Source organism: Pelophylax lessonae (genome assembly GCF_965119305.1).
Source record: "Pelophylax lessonae genome assembly, chromosome: 7".
NCBI lineage: Eukaryota > Metazoa > Chordata > Amphibia > Anura > Ranidae > Pelophylax > Pelophylax lessonae.
The window spans coordinates 65,513,903-65,527,978 of NC_138774.1; the positions used below are offsets into that span (position 1 = coordinate 65,513,903).

The 14,076-nt window shown below is 41.7% G+C and overlaps 1 protein-coding gene across 1 annotated transcript in view; it reads right to left on the reverse strand.

Annotated features, from left to right (window-relative positions):
- The window catches only part of LOC309559459 (cytochrome P450 2G1-like), a 38,614-nt gene that overhangs the window by 12,893 nt on the left and 11,645 nt on the right, over positions 1-14,076 (reverse strand). Inside the window, exons 3-5 of the mRNA XM_082262731.1 lie at positions 10,713-10,862; positions 6,979-7,139; positions 292-468 (exon numbers count right to left, since the gene is read on the reverse strand). Of these exons, the coding sequence (XP_082118857.1) occupies positions 292-468; positions 6,979-7,139; positions 10,713-10,862 (488 nt within the window). The remainder of the gene's footprint in view (positions 1-291; positions 469-6,978; positions 7,140-10,712; positions 10,863-14,076) is intronic.

The window sequence follows — 14,076 nt, forward strand, 5'->3', positions numbered from 1 at the left end:
ATATATATATATATATATATATATATATATATATATATATATATATATATATATATGTATAGATATCTTCTTGAACAAATATTAATATTCCCTAGTTTAGGAATTTAAGAATTTAAAATTACATTTTAGATTGTTCATTTTCAAATTTAATGCTGGCTACAATTTTTCAAAGCTCTGGTCTTGGGTATCAACTTAACATTTTCTTGTAAGACTCCAAGTGTAAATCTGGCAACTTTCTGTGAGCTAAAAATAAACTTTCCCAGTAAAACCCAGCAGAATGAATTGCTTTACCTGCTCCATCTTCAAGAGGAAGCAATCAATGAAGTCTCGAGGACAATCTGGATCCAGGGTTTCTTTATGCATTTTCACTCTTTTTTCAATAAACTTTTGAATGTCATGAACAGTTTTAAAAAGTTTTTGATGAGGTCCTGGAATCTTTTCGAACACTTTGGGAAACATATTGTACATCTAAGAGATATTTGCAGAGTAAGGTTAAGACCTACGTTACCTTAAGACCCATGGAGAAATTAGCATTCAGATAAGCACCAGAATTACTGCAAAGAATTGAGGATGGAAGTGTGTGCACCAAAATAATTTACCAATAGATCTATCTAAGATAAAGGAAAGGTTTCCACATATCTGTTGGAGATACAACAACTTTAAGCTTAGTCTATTGCAGCTCATAAATAGGACACTAGATGTCGCTAATGCTTAGTGATATGCTATGCATTCTCTATGATGTGCATTTCCTGTACACTGTACTGTACTTGTTGGTTATCTCTTCCTGTCTGTTGTTCTTATTACAATGAGAAGGTGACATGTTTGACTTCTGTGTTATGTTCCAATAAAGAAGCCAGTTCCTGTTTACTCCACAATGTCTGATCTGAATGGACTCCGCTGCACCCAGTGATCGCACTCTGCAACAGGTTATGGGCCCAGGATCCGGATAAAGATCGACATAAGGAAGCTTTCCAGTGACATCTCCTATAGACAAGTAAGACTGTTTATATATAAAGGAGGGAAAAATGTCTGGAAACTCAGAACTTAAACTCTCAGTGGGCAAGCTGAACAATGACAATTATCAGCTATGGAAGTTTAAAGTGGAAATGCTATTATCTAGAGATGACTTGTGGGAGGTTACCACTACAGAGAGGCCACAGGACAATAATCAGGACTGGAACAAGAAAAACAGACAGGCACGGGCCACCATAAGCTTACTAGTGGAGGATGATCAGCTCATACATATACGCCATGAGGACACAGCGAAAGGTATGTGGGATGTCCTGAATAGACTGAATGAAAGATCCAGTTTAAACAGCAAGCTGTTTCTACTGCGGAAACTTTACAGAATGAGACTTAGCAGAGAACAGGACATGCAGGAGCACATAAACGCAATGCTGGAAGTCATTGGGCAACTCAGATCAATCGGGGAGAATATGACAGACAGCCACGCAGCAGCCATGTTGTTATGCAGTTTGCCCGATACATATACTGCACTGATCAATGCACTGGAGACACGACCTGAGACAGATCTGACACTAGCATTTGTAAAAACCAGGCTCATAGATGAGTATCAGAGAAGAAAGGAATTAGTGCATGACTCCACAGAAACCGACACCAGAACCGCTCTTAAAGCTACAGATGCAAGGTTACACAGGAAAGAGACCAGAGTGTGTTTCAGATGCCACAAACAGGGACACATAAAGAAAGAATGTACTATATGGAGAGCAGAGCAAAGAAGAGAGCGTCCATCTTATTCTAAACAAAAGGTGAAAGCCACAATCAATGATCCATGGGAAGGAAACTGGAATGCCACATTTAAAATGACAGGCAACAATAAATGTCAAGGCTGGTGCATCGATTCGGGGGCAACCAGTCACATGACGAGTGATAGAAGTTTTTTCACAGAACTTGATCTGAACAACAAAGAAACTATTTATCTTGCAGATGGAAGCAAAATACATGCAGAAGGATATGGGCATGGAACCCTTGTATGCCCTGATGATGCGGGACACAACCTAGCCATACCAGTGAAAGATGTACTTTATGTTCCTAATCTTGAAGGAGGACTCTTATCTGTGAAGCGTCTAACAGCCAGAGGACTCACTGTAAAATTCCAAGGTGACAAGTGTTCAATCCTAAATGGCAACCAGACAGTAGCAAGTGCCAAGCCGGATGATCATCTATATCACCTCGACACAGTGAAGGAAAAGGTGAGACTATGTACACACAAGCACAATGACTGTATACATATATGGCACAGACGTCTAGGTCACAGACACCCAGAATGCATACAGGAACTACAGAGGAGGAATCTGACAAGGGATCTAACAATATCCCCTTGTCCAGTTACTGTTAAGTGTGAATGTTGCATTAAATCCAAAGCTACAAGAGCAACACTACCCAAAGTCAGTCAGAAGAGAGCTTCAAGACCACTTGACTTAGTTCACAGTGACGTGTGTGGTCCCCTAAACCCACCTACACCTGAAGGCAAAAGGTACATAGTGACTTTCATAGATGACTATTCAAGATACACAGTTACCTACCTAATGCAACACAAGAGTGAAGTTTTTGACAAATTACAAGACTACATAATAAAGACCAGTAACAAGTTTCAGAGGAAGCCTCTCATATTTCGGAGTGACAATGAAGGTGAATTCACAGGATATAAGATACAAGAGTACTTAAAACAGAATGGAATAGAACATCAAAAGACAGTCCCATATACACCAGAACAAAATGGAGTAGCTGAAAGAAAGAACAGAACTCTGACTGAAATGATCAGATGTATGCTGACAGACTCTGGACTACCACAAAAATACTGGGGTGAAGCAGCTATGACAGCTACATATTTGCAGAACAGACTTCTTTCCAGAACAGTAGAGAAAACTCCATATGAACTATGGCACAATGAGAAACCAAATGTAAAACATCTAAGAGTATTTGGATGCAAAGCATTCATCTACACACCTGAAGAAAAACGCACCAAACTCCAAAACAGAGCATTTGAAGGTATCTTCGTTGGATACAGGGACAATGTCAAAGGTTACAGAATCCTTAATCCCAAAACAGACAAGGTTACCTTAGCAACAGCGTAACTTTTGTTGAAGATTTAAGAGACAATGTAATGACAACAGTAGAAGAAAGAATAGAAGGGAAAACTGACATTGACCAGCCTATCTCTGTAACTTCTGAACAAACAGTTGAAGTGAATGCAGACTCTACCAGTACTGAAGAGCAGACACAAGAAGGCTCAGACACAAAACCGAGACGTTCAACAAGAGAAAACAAAGGTAAACCACCTGTACGTCTCTCATACAAAGCAAGTACTGCCAATATCAACGAACCTGCAACCTGGGAAGACATATCTCAGCTTTCAGAACAAGAAGCAAGTAAATGGATAAAGGCTGCTGATGAAGAGATAAAATCCATGCATGACACTAACACATGGACACTTACAGAACTACCACCCAGAAGGAAAGCCATAGGCTGTAAATGGACTTTTAAAGTGAAATACAATGCAGATGGCACAATTGAGCGATACAAAGCAAGGCTAGTAGCCAAGGGCTATTCTCAAAAATACGGAGAGGACTATGATGAGACATTTGCACCAGTAGTCAAGCACACTACAAAAAGGACTTTACTGACAATAGCCATCACAAGGAAAATGCAAGTGAAACATTTTGATGTGAAAACCGCGTTCCTACATGGTGAGCTAACAGAAGAAATTTACATGGAACAGCCGCCAGGATTCAAAGATGAACAAAGGCCAGACCTAGTTTGCAAACTTCGCAGGATAGTTGTATATGGTCTAAAGCAAGCAGCCAGAGTGTGGAATATAAAAATAAATGAAGTGCTTACACATCAAAACTTTCTGAGGAGTAAAGCAGACCCCTGCTTATACACAAAGAAATTGGCAGACAGATGGGTCTATATGCTTATTTATGTGGATGATATCCTGATTTGCTTTGAGCAAGAAGGGGATGAAGCAGAAATCCTAGAAAAACTAAATCAGAACTTCAACACCAAAGATCTTGGCAACATAAAGAATTACCTCGGCATCCAGATCGAGAGAGAGGAAGATGGCAGCTTTCTTCTGAACCAAAGACACAAAATACAAGAAATAATTGAAACATTTGGAATGGAAGGCGCCAAACTAGTAAAGTCTCCTATGGAAACCAACTACCTAAAGGAGATGAATTGCCAAGATAACCCATTACCTACTAATACTCAATACAGGAAGGCAATAGGAAAATTGCTGTATCTTACCACTGCTACAAGGCCGGACATTGCAGCAACTGTTGGAATCCTATGCAGAAAGGTTTCAATGCCAAGTCAAAAGGACTGGAATGCTGTAAAGCGAATCATTCGCTATCTTAAAGGGACTTCGCACTACAAGCTAAAGTTACCAGCAAGTGATGAAAGCACCTTAACAGGATATGTGGATGCTGACTGGGCAGGAGACACCAGCTACAGGAAATCTACCAGTGGCTACTTATTTTTTCTGTCAGGAGGTGCCATCAGTTGGACTAGTAAAAAGCAACTCTCTGTTTCACTGTCCTCTACTGAAGCAGAATACGTTGCTGCAGCGCAGGCAAGTCAAGAAGTTATATGGCTGAAAAAGCTATTAACAGATTTGGGTCAACCACAGTCCCAACAGAAATCTATGAGGACAATCAAGGATGCCTCACACTTGCGCGCAGGGAAGGAGTTAATTCAAGAACCAAGCACATTGATGTGAAGTTCCACTTTCTTAGGGATCTTCAAGAGCAAGGTCTTCTTGAGTTACTTTATTGCCCAACCGAGGATATGACAGCAGATATTCTTACAAAGCCTCTGACCGCTGAAAGACACTCAAGGCTTACGAAGAAGATGGGTTTAATAGACTAAGCCTTAGCTGTTGAGAAGGGGTGTTGGAGATACAACAACTTTAAGCTTAGTCTATTGCAGTTCATAAATAGGACACTAGATGTCGCTAATGCTTAGTGATATGCTATGCATTCTCTATGATGTGCATTTCCTGTACACTGTACTGTACTTGTTGGTTATCTCTTCCTGTCTGTTGTTCTTATTACAATGAGAAGGTGACATGTTTGGCTTCTGTGTTATGTTCCAATAAAGAAGCCAGTTCCTGTTTACTCCACAATGTCTGATCTGAATGGACTCCGCTGCACCCAGTGGTGATCGCACTCTGCAACAATATCAATATTTTTATGATGGTAGGCAGGAGCAGTTTATCCTCCATTTTATAGGTGGTGCTTTTTTGCAGCACGCTGTACAGGGGGAATGGAGGATGAGAGGAGCTTTGTTCCTCTGAAGCCTCCGTAGATGTCATCAGGGAAGAAGCTGTTCGATTTGATAACCTCCACATGCATCTTTTAGTGAGAGCAATGCTAACAAATAGCACTGCCCCACTGCAGTTGGCCTGTCTTTGCAAAGTGAATAGAATAGGGACAGGAACTCCGCTGCTTAAGGACAGTGTATTTAGCACTAGGGAGAGGTTTCTGTTAAGGAGGGACAGAACAGGGATACCGCTAGGGCTTTGCTAGGGCTTTGCTATGTGGGGACTTTAGAGCTGGGACAAAAATATTTTTATTGGTCTGCTAAGTGCGCCTGCAATGCTTCTCTGTCTATCAGCCACCCCCTATGCTCAGATGCTGCTCTGATAATGTAAGCATTATTAAAGTGACAAATGCTGGGACTGTGTTAAAATACTGCAACATTGCTGAGAACTGTTGTATCTGAGTTCCCAGTGTTATCAAGACACTTTGCCGCTGCCCTCCACAAGTTATTTGTTACTTCTATAAAACCAAATAATAATTGTGCCTTACTTCCTTTTGTATTGTTGTACCTTTATTCCATCTTGGGTACCAATCATCTGGCCTTGCCCACACGGTTACATTGGTCCAGCCTAAACCAATGTAACTCTGCATACACCATACCTGTGGGATCCCTCTAGAAGCTTTAGATCACTGTAATAGGCACTGCTACTCTAGTGGTCTCCTTGAGCTTCCGTGTCCCATTCTGCGACTGCTCGGTATAGACCCCATTTAGAGATAGCTTTGCATTCACTCAATAATTCAAAAAGGTAAAGAAGAGGGGTGGTGATATCACACGTTGTTTAATTATTATTGCTACTTTGTGCCCAAAGACCTTTTTCACACCACATTTCTTTTAAATCCTTATTCTGTGTTTATATTCCTATGCACAAAATTAGAAACTGGAGTACTTTTTCACATGCACCAGTTTTTGTTAATCCCCCCCCAAAAAATACACAAAATTACTAAAAGTTTAGGAACGCCTGCCTTTACACGCTCATGAACTTTATTGGCATCCCACTCTTAGTCTGTAGAGTTCAATATTGAGTTGGCCCACCCTTTGCAGCTATAACAGCTTCAACTCTTCTGGGAAGGCTGTCCACAAGGATTAGGAGTGTGTCTATGGGAATGTTTGACCATTCTTCCAGAAGCGCATTTGTGAGGTTGGGCACTGATATGGAGGAAAGGGTCTGGCTTGCAGTCTCCGCTCTAATTCATCCCAAAGATGTTCTATCGGGTTGAGGTCAGGACTCTGTGTAGGCCAGTCAAGTTCCTCCACCCCAAACCTGCTCATCCATGTCTTCAGGAACCTTGCTTTGTGTTACTGGTGCGCAGTCATGTGCACAGTTTAGGGTGAAGGAACTTGACTGGCCTGCACAGATTCCTGACCTCAACCTGATAGAACACCTTTGAGATGAATTAGAGTGGAGACTTCGAGCCAGGCATTCTTGTCCAACATAAGTGCCTGACCTCACAAATGCTCTTCTGGAAGAATGGTCCAACACAATGTTGAACCCTACGGACTAAGACTGGGATGACATGAAGGTTCATGTGGTGTAAAGGCAGGCGTCCCAGTACTTTTAATAATATAGTGTATTTACAGTACAATCTCATTAACATAAACATTTCCTTTTTAGATGGTCTGAAGCTCTTTACTTACCTGTCCCCAAACAGAGCTGAAATTTATAAAACTTTCATTTAAAAGGGTCAAAAGTTGAAGAAACATTTTGTCTTCATACTCAAACCGGTTTCCAAACACCACTGAGCAGATGACATTTGAAACTGCCTTGGAAAAATAGAAAGTTGGATCCACAGACTGACCTGTAAGATAGAGATAGTAAAGACGTAACAAACCATTACAATTCATTTTCTATATAGAACATTAGAGGGTTACTTCCAATAAAGCTGATATTTCAATTTCTGGTAGGTGCTGGAGAGTTAAAGTGTAAAGAAAAACTCAAAAACAGAAAATTCTCATGTTGCAGCGTATCAGTCCTTAGATGTGCTGACAGCATTAGTATCATTTTTTCAGTCTTTTTTTTCTTTATTTTCTTCTGGTAATCTTGTCTTACGGTGACAACGCTCAGTCAATGTCCTTTACTTATGGACCAACAACAGTTTTACCCTTATGTGTTCTCTTGATTTGGACTACAAAAACCTTCCCTACTTCTCAACTCCATTGGAGGAAGGGTGCTGTAGTTCACAAAAGGGAGCTGGGAAGACTCTAAAGTCAGATCAAGCTAAAGCTAGGCTTAAGGAACAATAAAAAAGTATACTTGCAGACACCCTCTAAATACACAAAAACATGGGCTTGTTGGCACCATTTCACTAAATCTGATCAATATACTCAATGAATTGTGTCACCAACTTGATGGTTGGCCCTGAATTGATGTGCATAAGAGCTAGACTTGTGAGTTTACATGACCCGGGGGAGAGGCACCAGTATAGGATTGGTCGCCCCGTCCTATTTGGCCTCCCCTTGTCCTTCTCCCTCCTGTCTTTACCCCCCCCCCTTTACCTCACCCCTTCCCTCATTTTATCCCTACCAATCCTTTTTGATTTTGATCCAATACACCCCCATTAATCAATATTTATTGTCATCATTTCTCCCAAAAGATTAGTAAGTATGGTTCATAAGTATTAATTTCTTTACATTTAAAAAGGTTATATCTAACTTTTAAGAGTTTGTTTCAGCTGACACTATTTAACCATTTCCCGCCTGGAGGATGTCCTCTGGTTTCAGTGGTTATACCGGAATGATGCCTGCACCTAAAGGCATCATTCCATTATGTATCCTTCAGCCTGCGATTCCCTAACAGGCAGAAGTGATCTGAGTGGCTAATTAGCCACTCAATCACTCCTGCAGGTGGCTGAACGGGGTCCTGGTCATTGCTTTCTGGAGCTTAGTTTACCTCCTTCGATGTTACTCCTATTCTGAATTTTCTACATTACGATTTACACATGCCAGTGTGCCACCAACTACCATCTCATATATCCCTTCATCTATGGATCACACTTGGATGGTAGCCAACAGAAGAACTTGTGTTATAGTCTTGAACAAAATATTAGTTGACCTATGTTTGTTTATATTGAACTCTACCGCATATATTTGTATCTTGTTTTGCTTAGTTATAAGACTATACTAGCCGTAAGCCTGGAATGATTGAATTCCAATTCATATCTGGTTTGTATTTTATAGTTTCACAAAACTTCTCAATAAAGTTCTTGTTAAATAAAAAAATACTTGCTAAAATTGCATGGTAGTCTCCTTTTATTAATAGACAGTTTCTTTTAAACTGACCACTTTGAATTCACCTTTGCAGTGCTATCCAGCTTTTCCTTTTTCTGTGTCCGCCATTGCAAAATTCCACAAAAGGAAAAGCAGATGAGTATAAAATGGTTGGGGGTTGGATATACACATTTCCACTTTTCCCTAAACTCTCCGATGGTCACCATAGCGTCTATTCCTCACTGCACCTGCATTTTATCATTAATAGAATATAGTTTGTGGTGTGTAGCCTGTGCTGTCCTACAGAATAAACTCTAATGCTACACTGTGATTGGAGGAGAGGCTTGACAATTTTTTTATACACTGCTCAAAAAAATTAAAGGAACACTTTTTATTCAGAGTAAACTCCTGGGATATTGATCTGGTCAGTTAAGTAGCAGAGGGGGTTGTTAATCAGTTTCAGCTGCTTTGGTGTTACTGAAATTAACAACAGGTGCAATAGATGGGCAACAAAGACGACCTCCAAAACAGAAATGATTTTACAGCTGGAGGCCACTGACATTTTATTTCCTTACTCATCTTTTCTGACTGGTTTTCACTAGTTTTGCATTTGGCTAGGGTCAGTGTCACCATTGGCAGCATGAGGCGATCTCTGGACTCTATAGAGGTTGCACAGGCAGTCCAATTCCTTCAGGATGGCACATCAATATGTGCCATTGCCAGAAGGTTTGCTGTGTCTCCCAATCTCAAGAGCATGGAGGAGATTCCAGGAGAAGGTCATAGAAGGTCCTTAACCCATCAGCAGGACCGGTATCTGCTCCTTTGTGTAAGGAGTAACATGATGAGCACTGCCAGAGCCCTACAATATTAACTCCAGCAGGCGTGACTGGTGTGAATGTCTCTGACTAAACAAACAGAAACAGACTTCATAAGGGTGGCCTGAGGGCCTTACATCCTCTATTGTGCCCTGTGCTCACTGCACAGCACCATGGAGCTCTATGGCATTTGCCATTTAACACCAGAACTGGCAGGTCTGCCACAGATGCCCTGTGCTTTTCACAGATGAGAGCAGGTTCACCCTGAGCACATGTGACAGATGTGAAAAGGTCTTGAGAAGCCATGGTGAACATTATGCTGCCCGTAACACCATTCAGCATGAACGGTTTGGTGGTGGGTCAGTGATGGTCTGGGGAGGCATGTTCATGGAGGGACGCACAGACCCCTACAGGCTAAACATTGGCACCCTAACTGCCATTAGGTATCAGAATGAAATCCTTAGACCCATTGTCAGACCCTACGCTGGTGCAGTGGGTCCTGGGTTCCTCCTGGTGCACGACAATGCTGGGCCTCATGGGGCAAGAGTATGCAGCCCGATGCAGGAGGATGAAGGAATTGATACCATTGAATGATCCCCATGCTCACCTGACCTAACTCCAATAGAGAACCTCTGGGACATATGTTTCGGTCCATCCAATGCCACCAGATAGCACCTCAGTCTGTTCAGGAGCTCAGTGATGCCCTGGTCCAAATCTGGGCGGAAATACCCCAGGACCACATCTGAAGTCTCAATAAGAGCATGCCTCAACTTTGTCAGGCATGCATACAAGCACATGGGGCCATACAAAATCCTGAGTACCATTTTGAGTTGTTGCAATAAAATTTCAGCAAAATGGACTAGCCTACTGCATCATTTTTTCACTTTGATTTTCAGGGTGTCTTTGAATTAAGCCCTCTGTAGGTTGATCATTTTAATTTCCATCAAACGACGTGGAATCCTTTCATTCCTAACACATTACCCAGTCCATATCAGTATAGTAGATATCCAGCATGATATTTTTCCCCATTGAGATCCTTTCATTTTTTTGAGCAGTGTATGACCAAAATCTCTACCTAACCTAACTCGATCTGATCTTTTTTTTATATAATTTTTATTGGAAAAAAAAGTTTTCAAATATAAGCAATAAAAAGGATACAAGTGGTAAAAGACATATACGGTAGTTATATGAACAATCTTTTTTACAAAAATGGGGCTATATTTGCTTAGGAGCCAAGAAGCAAGAAAAGCTCCAAACACATTTGTAAAAAAAATCAATGTGCTTTATTCATGTTCAGTGTTTTTGGTCATACAACTGCTTTATAAATGTCCTCCTATGTGCTTTACTTACAGTTGGTTTTCCTAAATTCTTCTGTAAGGAAACAGGCCTCTTCCTGGATTCTCTCTTCAATGCTTTTTTTACCCATTCCGAAATTTCGGAGGGTCATCAGAGAAAATCGCCGTAGCTGTTTCCATCGTTCCCCGTTACTGGAGACCACTCCTAAAAATGATGTATGGCACCAATGAGACACAACTGTTTACTACAGAATTTAGGAACCACATACAGCTTTAACCAAAAGCTTTTCATCAGATTCTAATAACTTGTATATCTAAATATGGTTAGATTACAAATTCTTGATTTGGGCAGGCATGTCAAACGGAACCAATGAGAGTATAATACATTGGCAGGGGGCTAATAAGATTCAACGTGGCCACAGCTACTTAAAACTGAACTCTAGGCCAGCCCTCAAAATTTCCACTCACCTGCTCACATTAGGTGAGGGGAAATAAGCTGAGGGAGAGTTATTTTCGTAATAACAAGCTAGTGCTTGGTTGCTCGTACTGCCTAGCAACCAATCACCATCTGGTTCATAGGAAAAGTTAACTCTGGCAGCTCCCGCTCCCCTGTCCAGTGCTGTGCTCTACTGTAAGTCTCTCTGTATTTTAAATCGGTGAAAGTGTCATTCATTGGTTTTAATTTATTTAATGCTATATTTAATAAAGCATTAAAATATTTACTTAACAAGGCAGTAATGATGTGTACAGTGCCTACAGTAGCTAATCATATTTTATACTTATTTTATTTATCAGTCAGATCGATGAAATGTGCTTTATGTTAATATTGTTAACGTTGTTGTTTATATATTTTTTTTGGAACTTAATTCTGCATAAAACATTTAACAGTGTAATTTCATAAGATGATTAACAAGTGCGTGTTTAGGGGCAGGATTAGGGGTGAGGCAGGGTAGGGGTTGGGTGAGGCAAATGGTGGCAAGTAACTCTTAAGGCCTGGCTTGTAGCTCAGGACTTGAAATTTTGAGCCTTGCTCTAGGCGAATAACTAAATATGGAGATGAAATACATATTTGGGACATGTTTTAACTGTCAAATATTTGTATTTCTGTCCATCCGGTCATAAGATTTGCACAGCAGAATCCAGTCTGGTAGACGAGGGGACATGATTTTTCTCAGTTGCAGTTTGACTTATAGGTCTTCTCCCCACCTCACCCTGTGAATAGTGCTAACCAAGTGGGAGCTTCTTCAAAGCCAATTTGCAAGAGTTTGGTAAAAAAAAAAAAAAAAAAAAAGCAGACTTTAAAAGGCCCTTGATTTACTTCTAAGATAACATAGTTCTTGTGATCTAGGCCAACATATGTCCTCATTGACCCTGAGGCACTCAAATTCTGTCTTCCCATCACCCTCTCTTCTTTTTTTTTTTTTTTTTATCTTTCCTGTTCCCAAACTTTAAAAGTGCTGACTTTCTGATTGACTGGTAACCGAGAATAGTTCCACTGTTCTACACTGTCTTGTTTATGGGTCTACGTACAGGCCTTTTCTTTGTATACACTATATTGCCAAAAGTATTGGGGCAGCCCTCCAAATCATTGGATTCAGGTGTTCCTATCACGGCCACAGGTGTATGAAATCAAGCACCTAAGCATGCAGACTGCTTCTACAAACATTTGTGAAAGAATGGGTCACTCTAAGAGCCGGTTCACACTACTCCGAATGGAACCATTCTAATCAGAGCGACTCAAGTCGCTCCCACTTAGAAAAAGGTTCCTGCACTATTTTTTGGCGAAGTCGGAGCGACTTGCATTGACTTCTATTATGAGAAGTTGTTTGCAAGCGGCGATGAAGTTGCGCTGCACGGGCGACTTCAAAGTTGCCCTAAGTCGGGGCGACTTTGAGTCGGATTAGTGGGAACCGGCTCTAAGGGTCCTTTCACACAGGCTTTCTGCCCGGCGGACTCCAATCTGCTCAGCGGGGATCGATCCGCCGATCCCTGCTGAGCAGGTGGATGACAGGTCCGTCTCCGCTTACTTTGCACAGACAGACCAGTCAGATCCCTGCTCTCCTCTATGGGAGATCAGATGAAAATGGACCACCTGTCCATTTTCATCTGATCTTATCTGATCCTTTAGACGGATGGAAAATAGGGTTTCCATCCATCTGGATTTCATGGACAGGATCGGATAGCAGCGGGTGTCAGCGGATATGTCACCGCTGACATCCCCTGCTTCCATAGAGGTACATGGAGCATCCGATCAGGTCCGCCTGAAAAGCTGACAGGCGGACTTGATCAGAAAGCCTGTGTGAAAGGGGCCAAAGGAGCTCAGTGAATTCAAGTCTAGTACCGTGATAGGTTGCCACCTGAGCAATAAGTCCTTCCATGAAATTTTCTAACTACTAAATATTCCAGGGTCTGCTGTTAATGGTATTATAACAAAGTGGAAGAAACTGGGAACAACAGCAACTCAGTCACAAAGTGGTAGGCCACGGAAAATAATAGAGCAGGGTCAGCGCATGCTGAAGCGCACAGTGCGCAAAAGTCGCCAACTGTCTGCAGAGTCAACAGCTACAGACCTCCATACTTCCTGTGGCCTTCAGATTAGCACAACAACAGTGCGTAGAGAGCTTCATGGAATGGGTTTCCATGGCTGAGCAGCTGTATCCAAGCACATTGCATTAGAAAGTGCAATGCAAAGCGTCAGATGCAGTGGTGAAAAAGCACACCGCCACTGGACTCTAGAGCATTGGAGACGTGTTCTCTCGAGTGATGAATCATGCTTCCCTGTCTGGAAATCTGATGGACGTGCCTGGGTCTGGCATTGCCAGGAGAACGGTACTTGCCTGACTGCATTGTTGCAAGTGTAAATTTTGGTGGAAGGGGGGTTATGGTGTGGGGTTGCATTTCAGGGGTTGGACTTGGCCTCTTAGTTCCAGTGAAGGGAACTCTTAAGGCATCAGCATACCATGACATTTTGGACAATTTTATGTTCCTAACTTTATGGGAACAGTTTAGGGATGGCCCCTTCCTGATCTAACACGACTGCACACCAGTGCACAAAGCAAGGTCCATAAAGACAAGGATGAGCACGTTTGCGGTGGAGGAACTTAACTGGTCCTAACCTCAACCCGATAGAACACCTTTGGGATGAATTAGAGTGGAGACTGTGAGCCAGGCCTTCTCATCCAACATTAGTGCCAGACCTCACAAATGCGCTCCTGGAAGAATTGCCAACATTCCCAAAGACACACTCCTAAACCTTGTGGACAGCCTTCATAAAAGAGTTGAAGCTGTTATAGCTGCAAAGGGTGGGCTAACTTAATATTGAACCCTACGGACTAAGACTGGGATGCCATTAAAGTTCACGTGCCTTTAAAAGCAGGCATCCCAATGCGTTTGGCAATGTAGTGTACATGTGATAGACC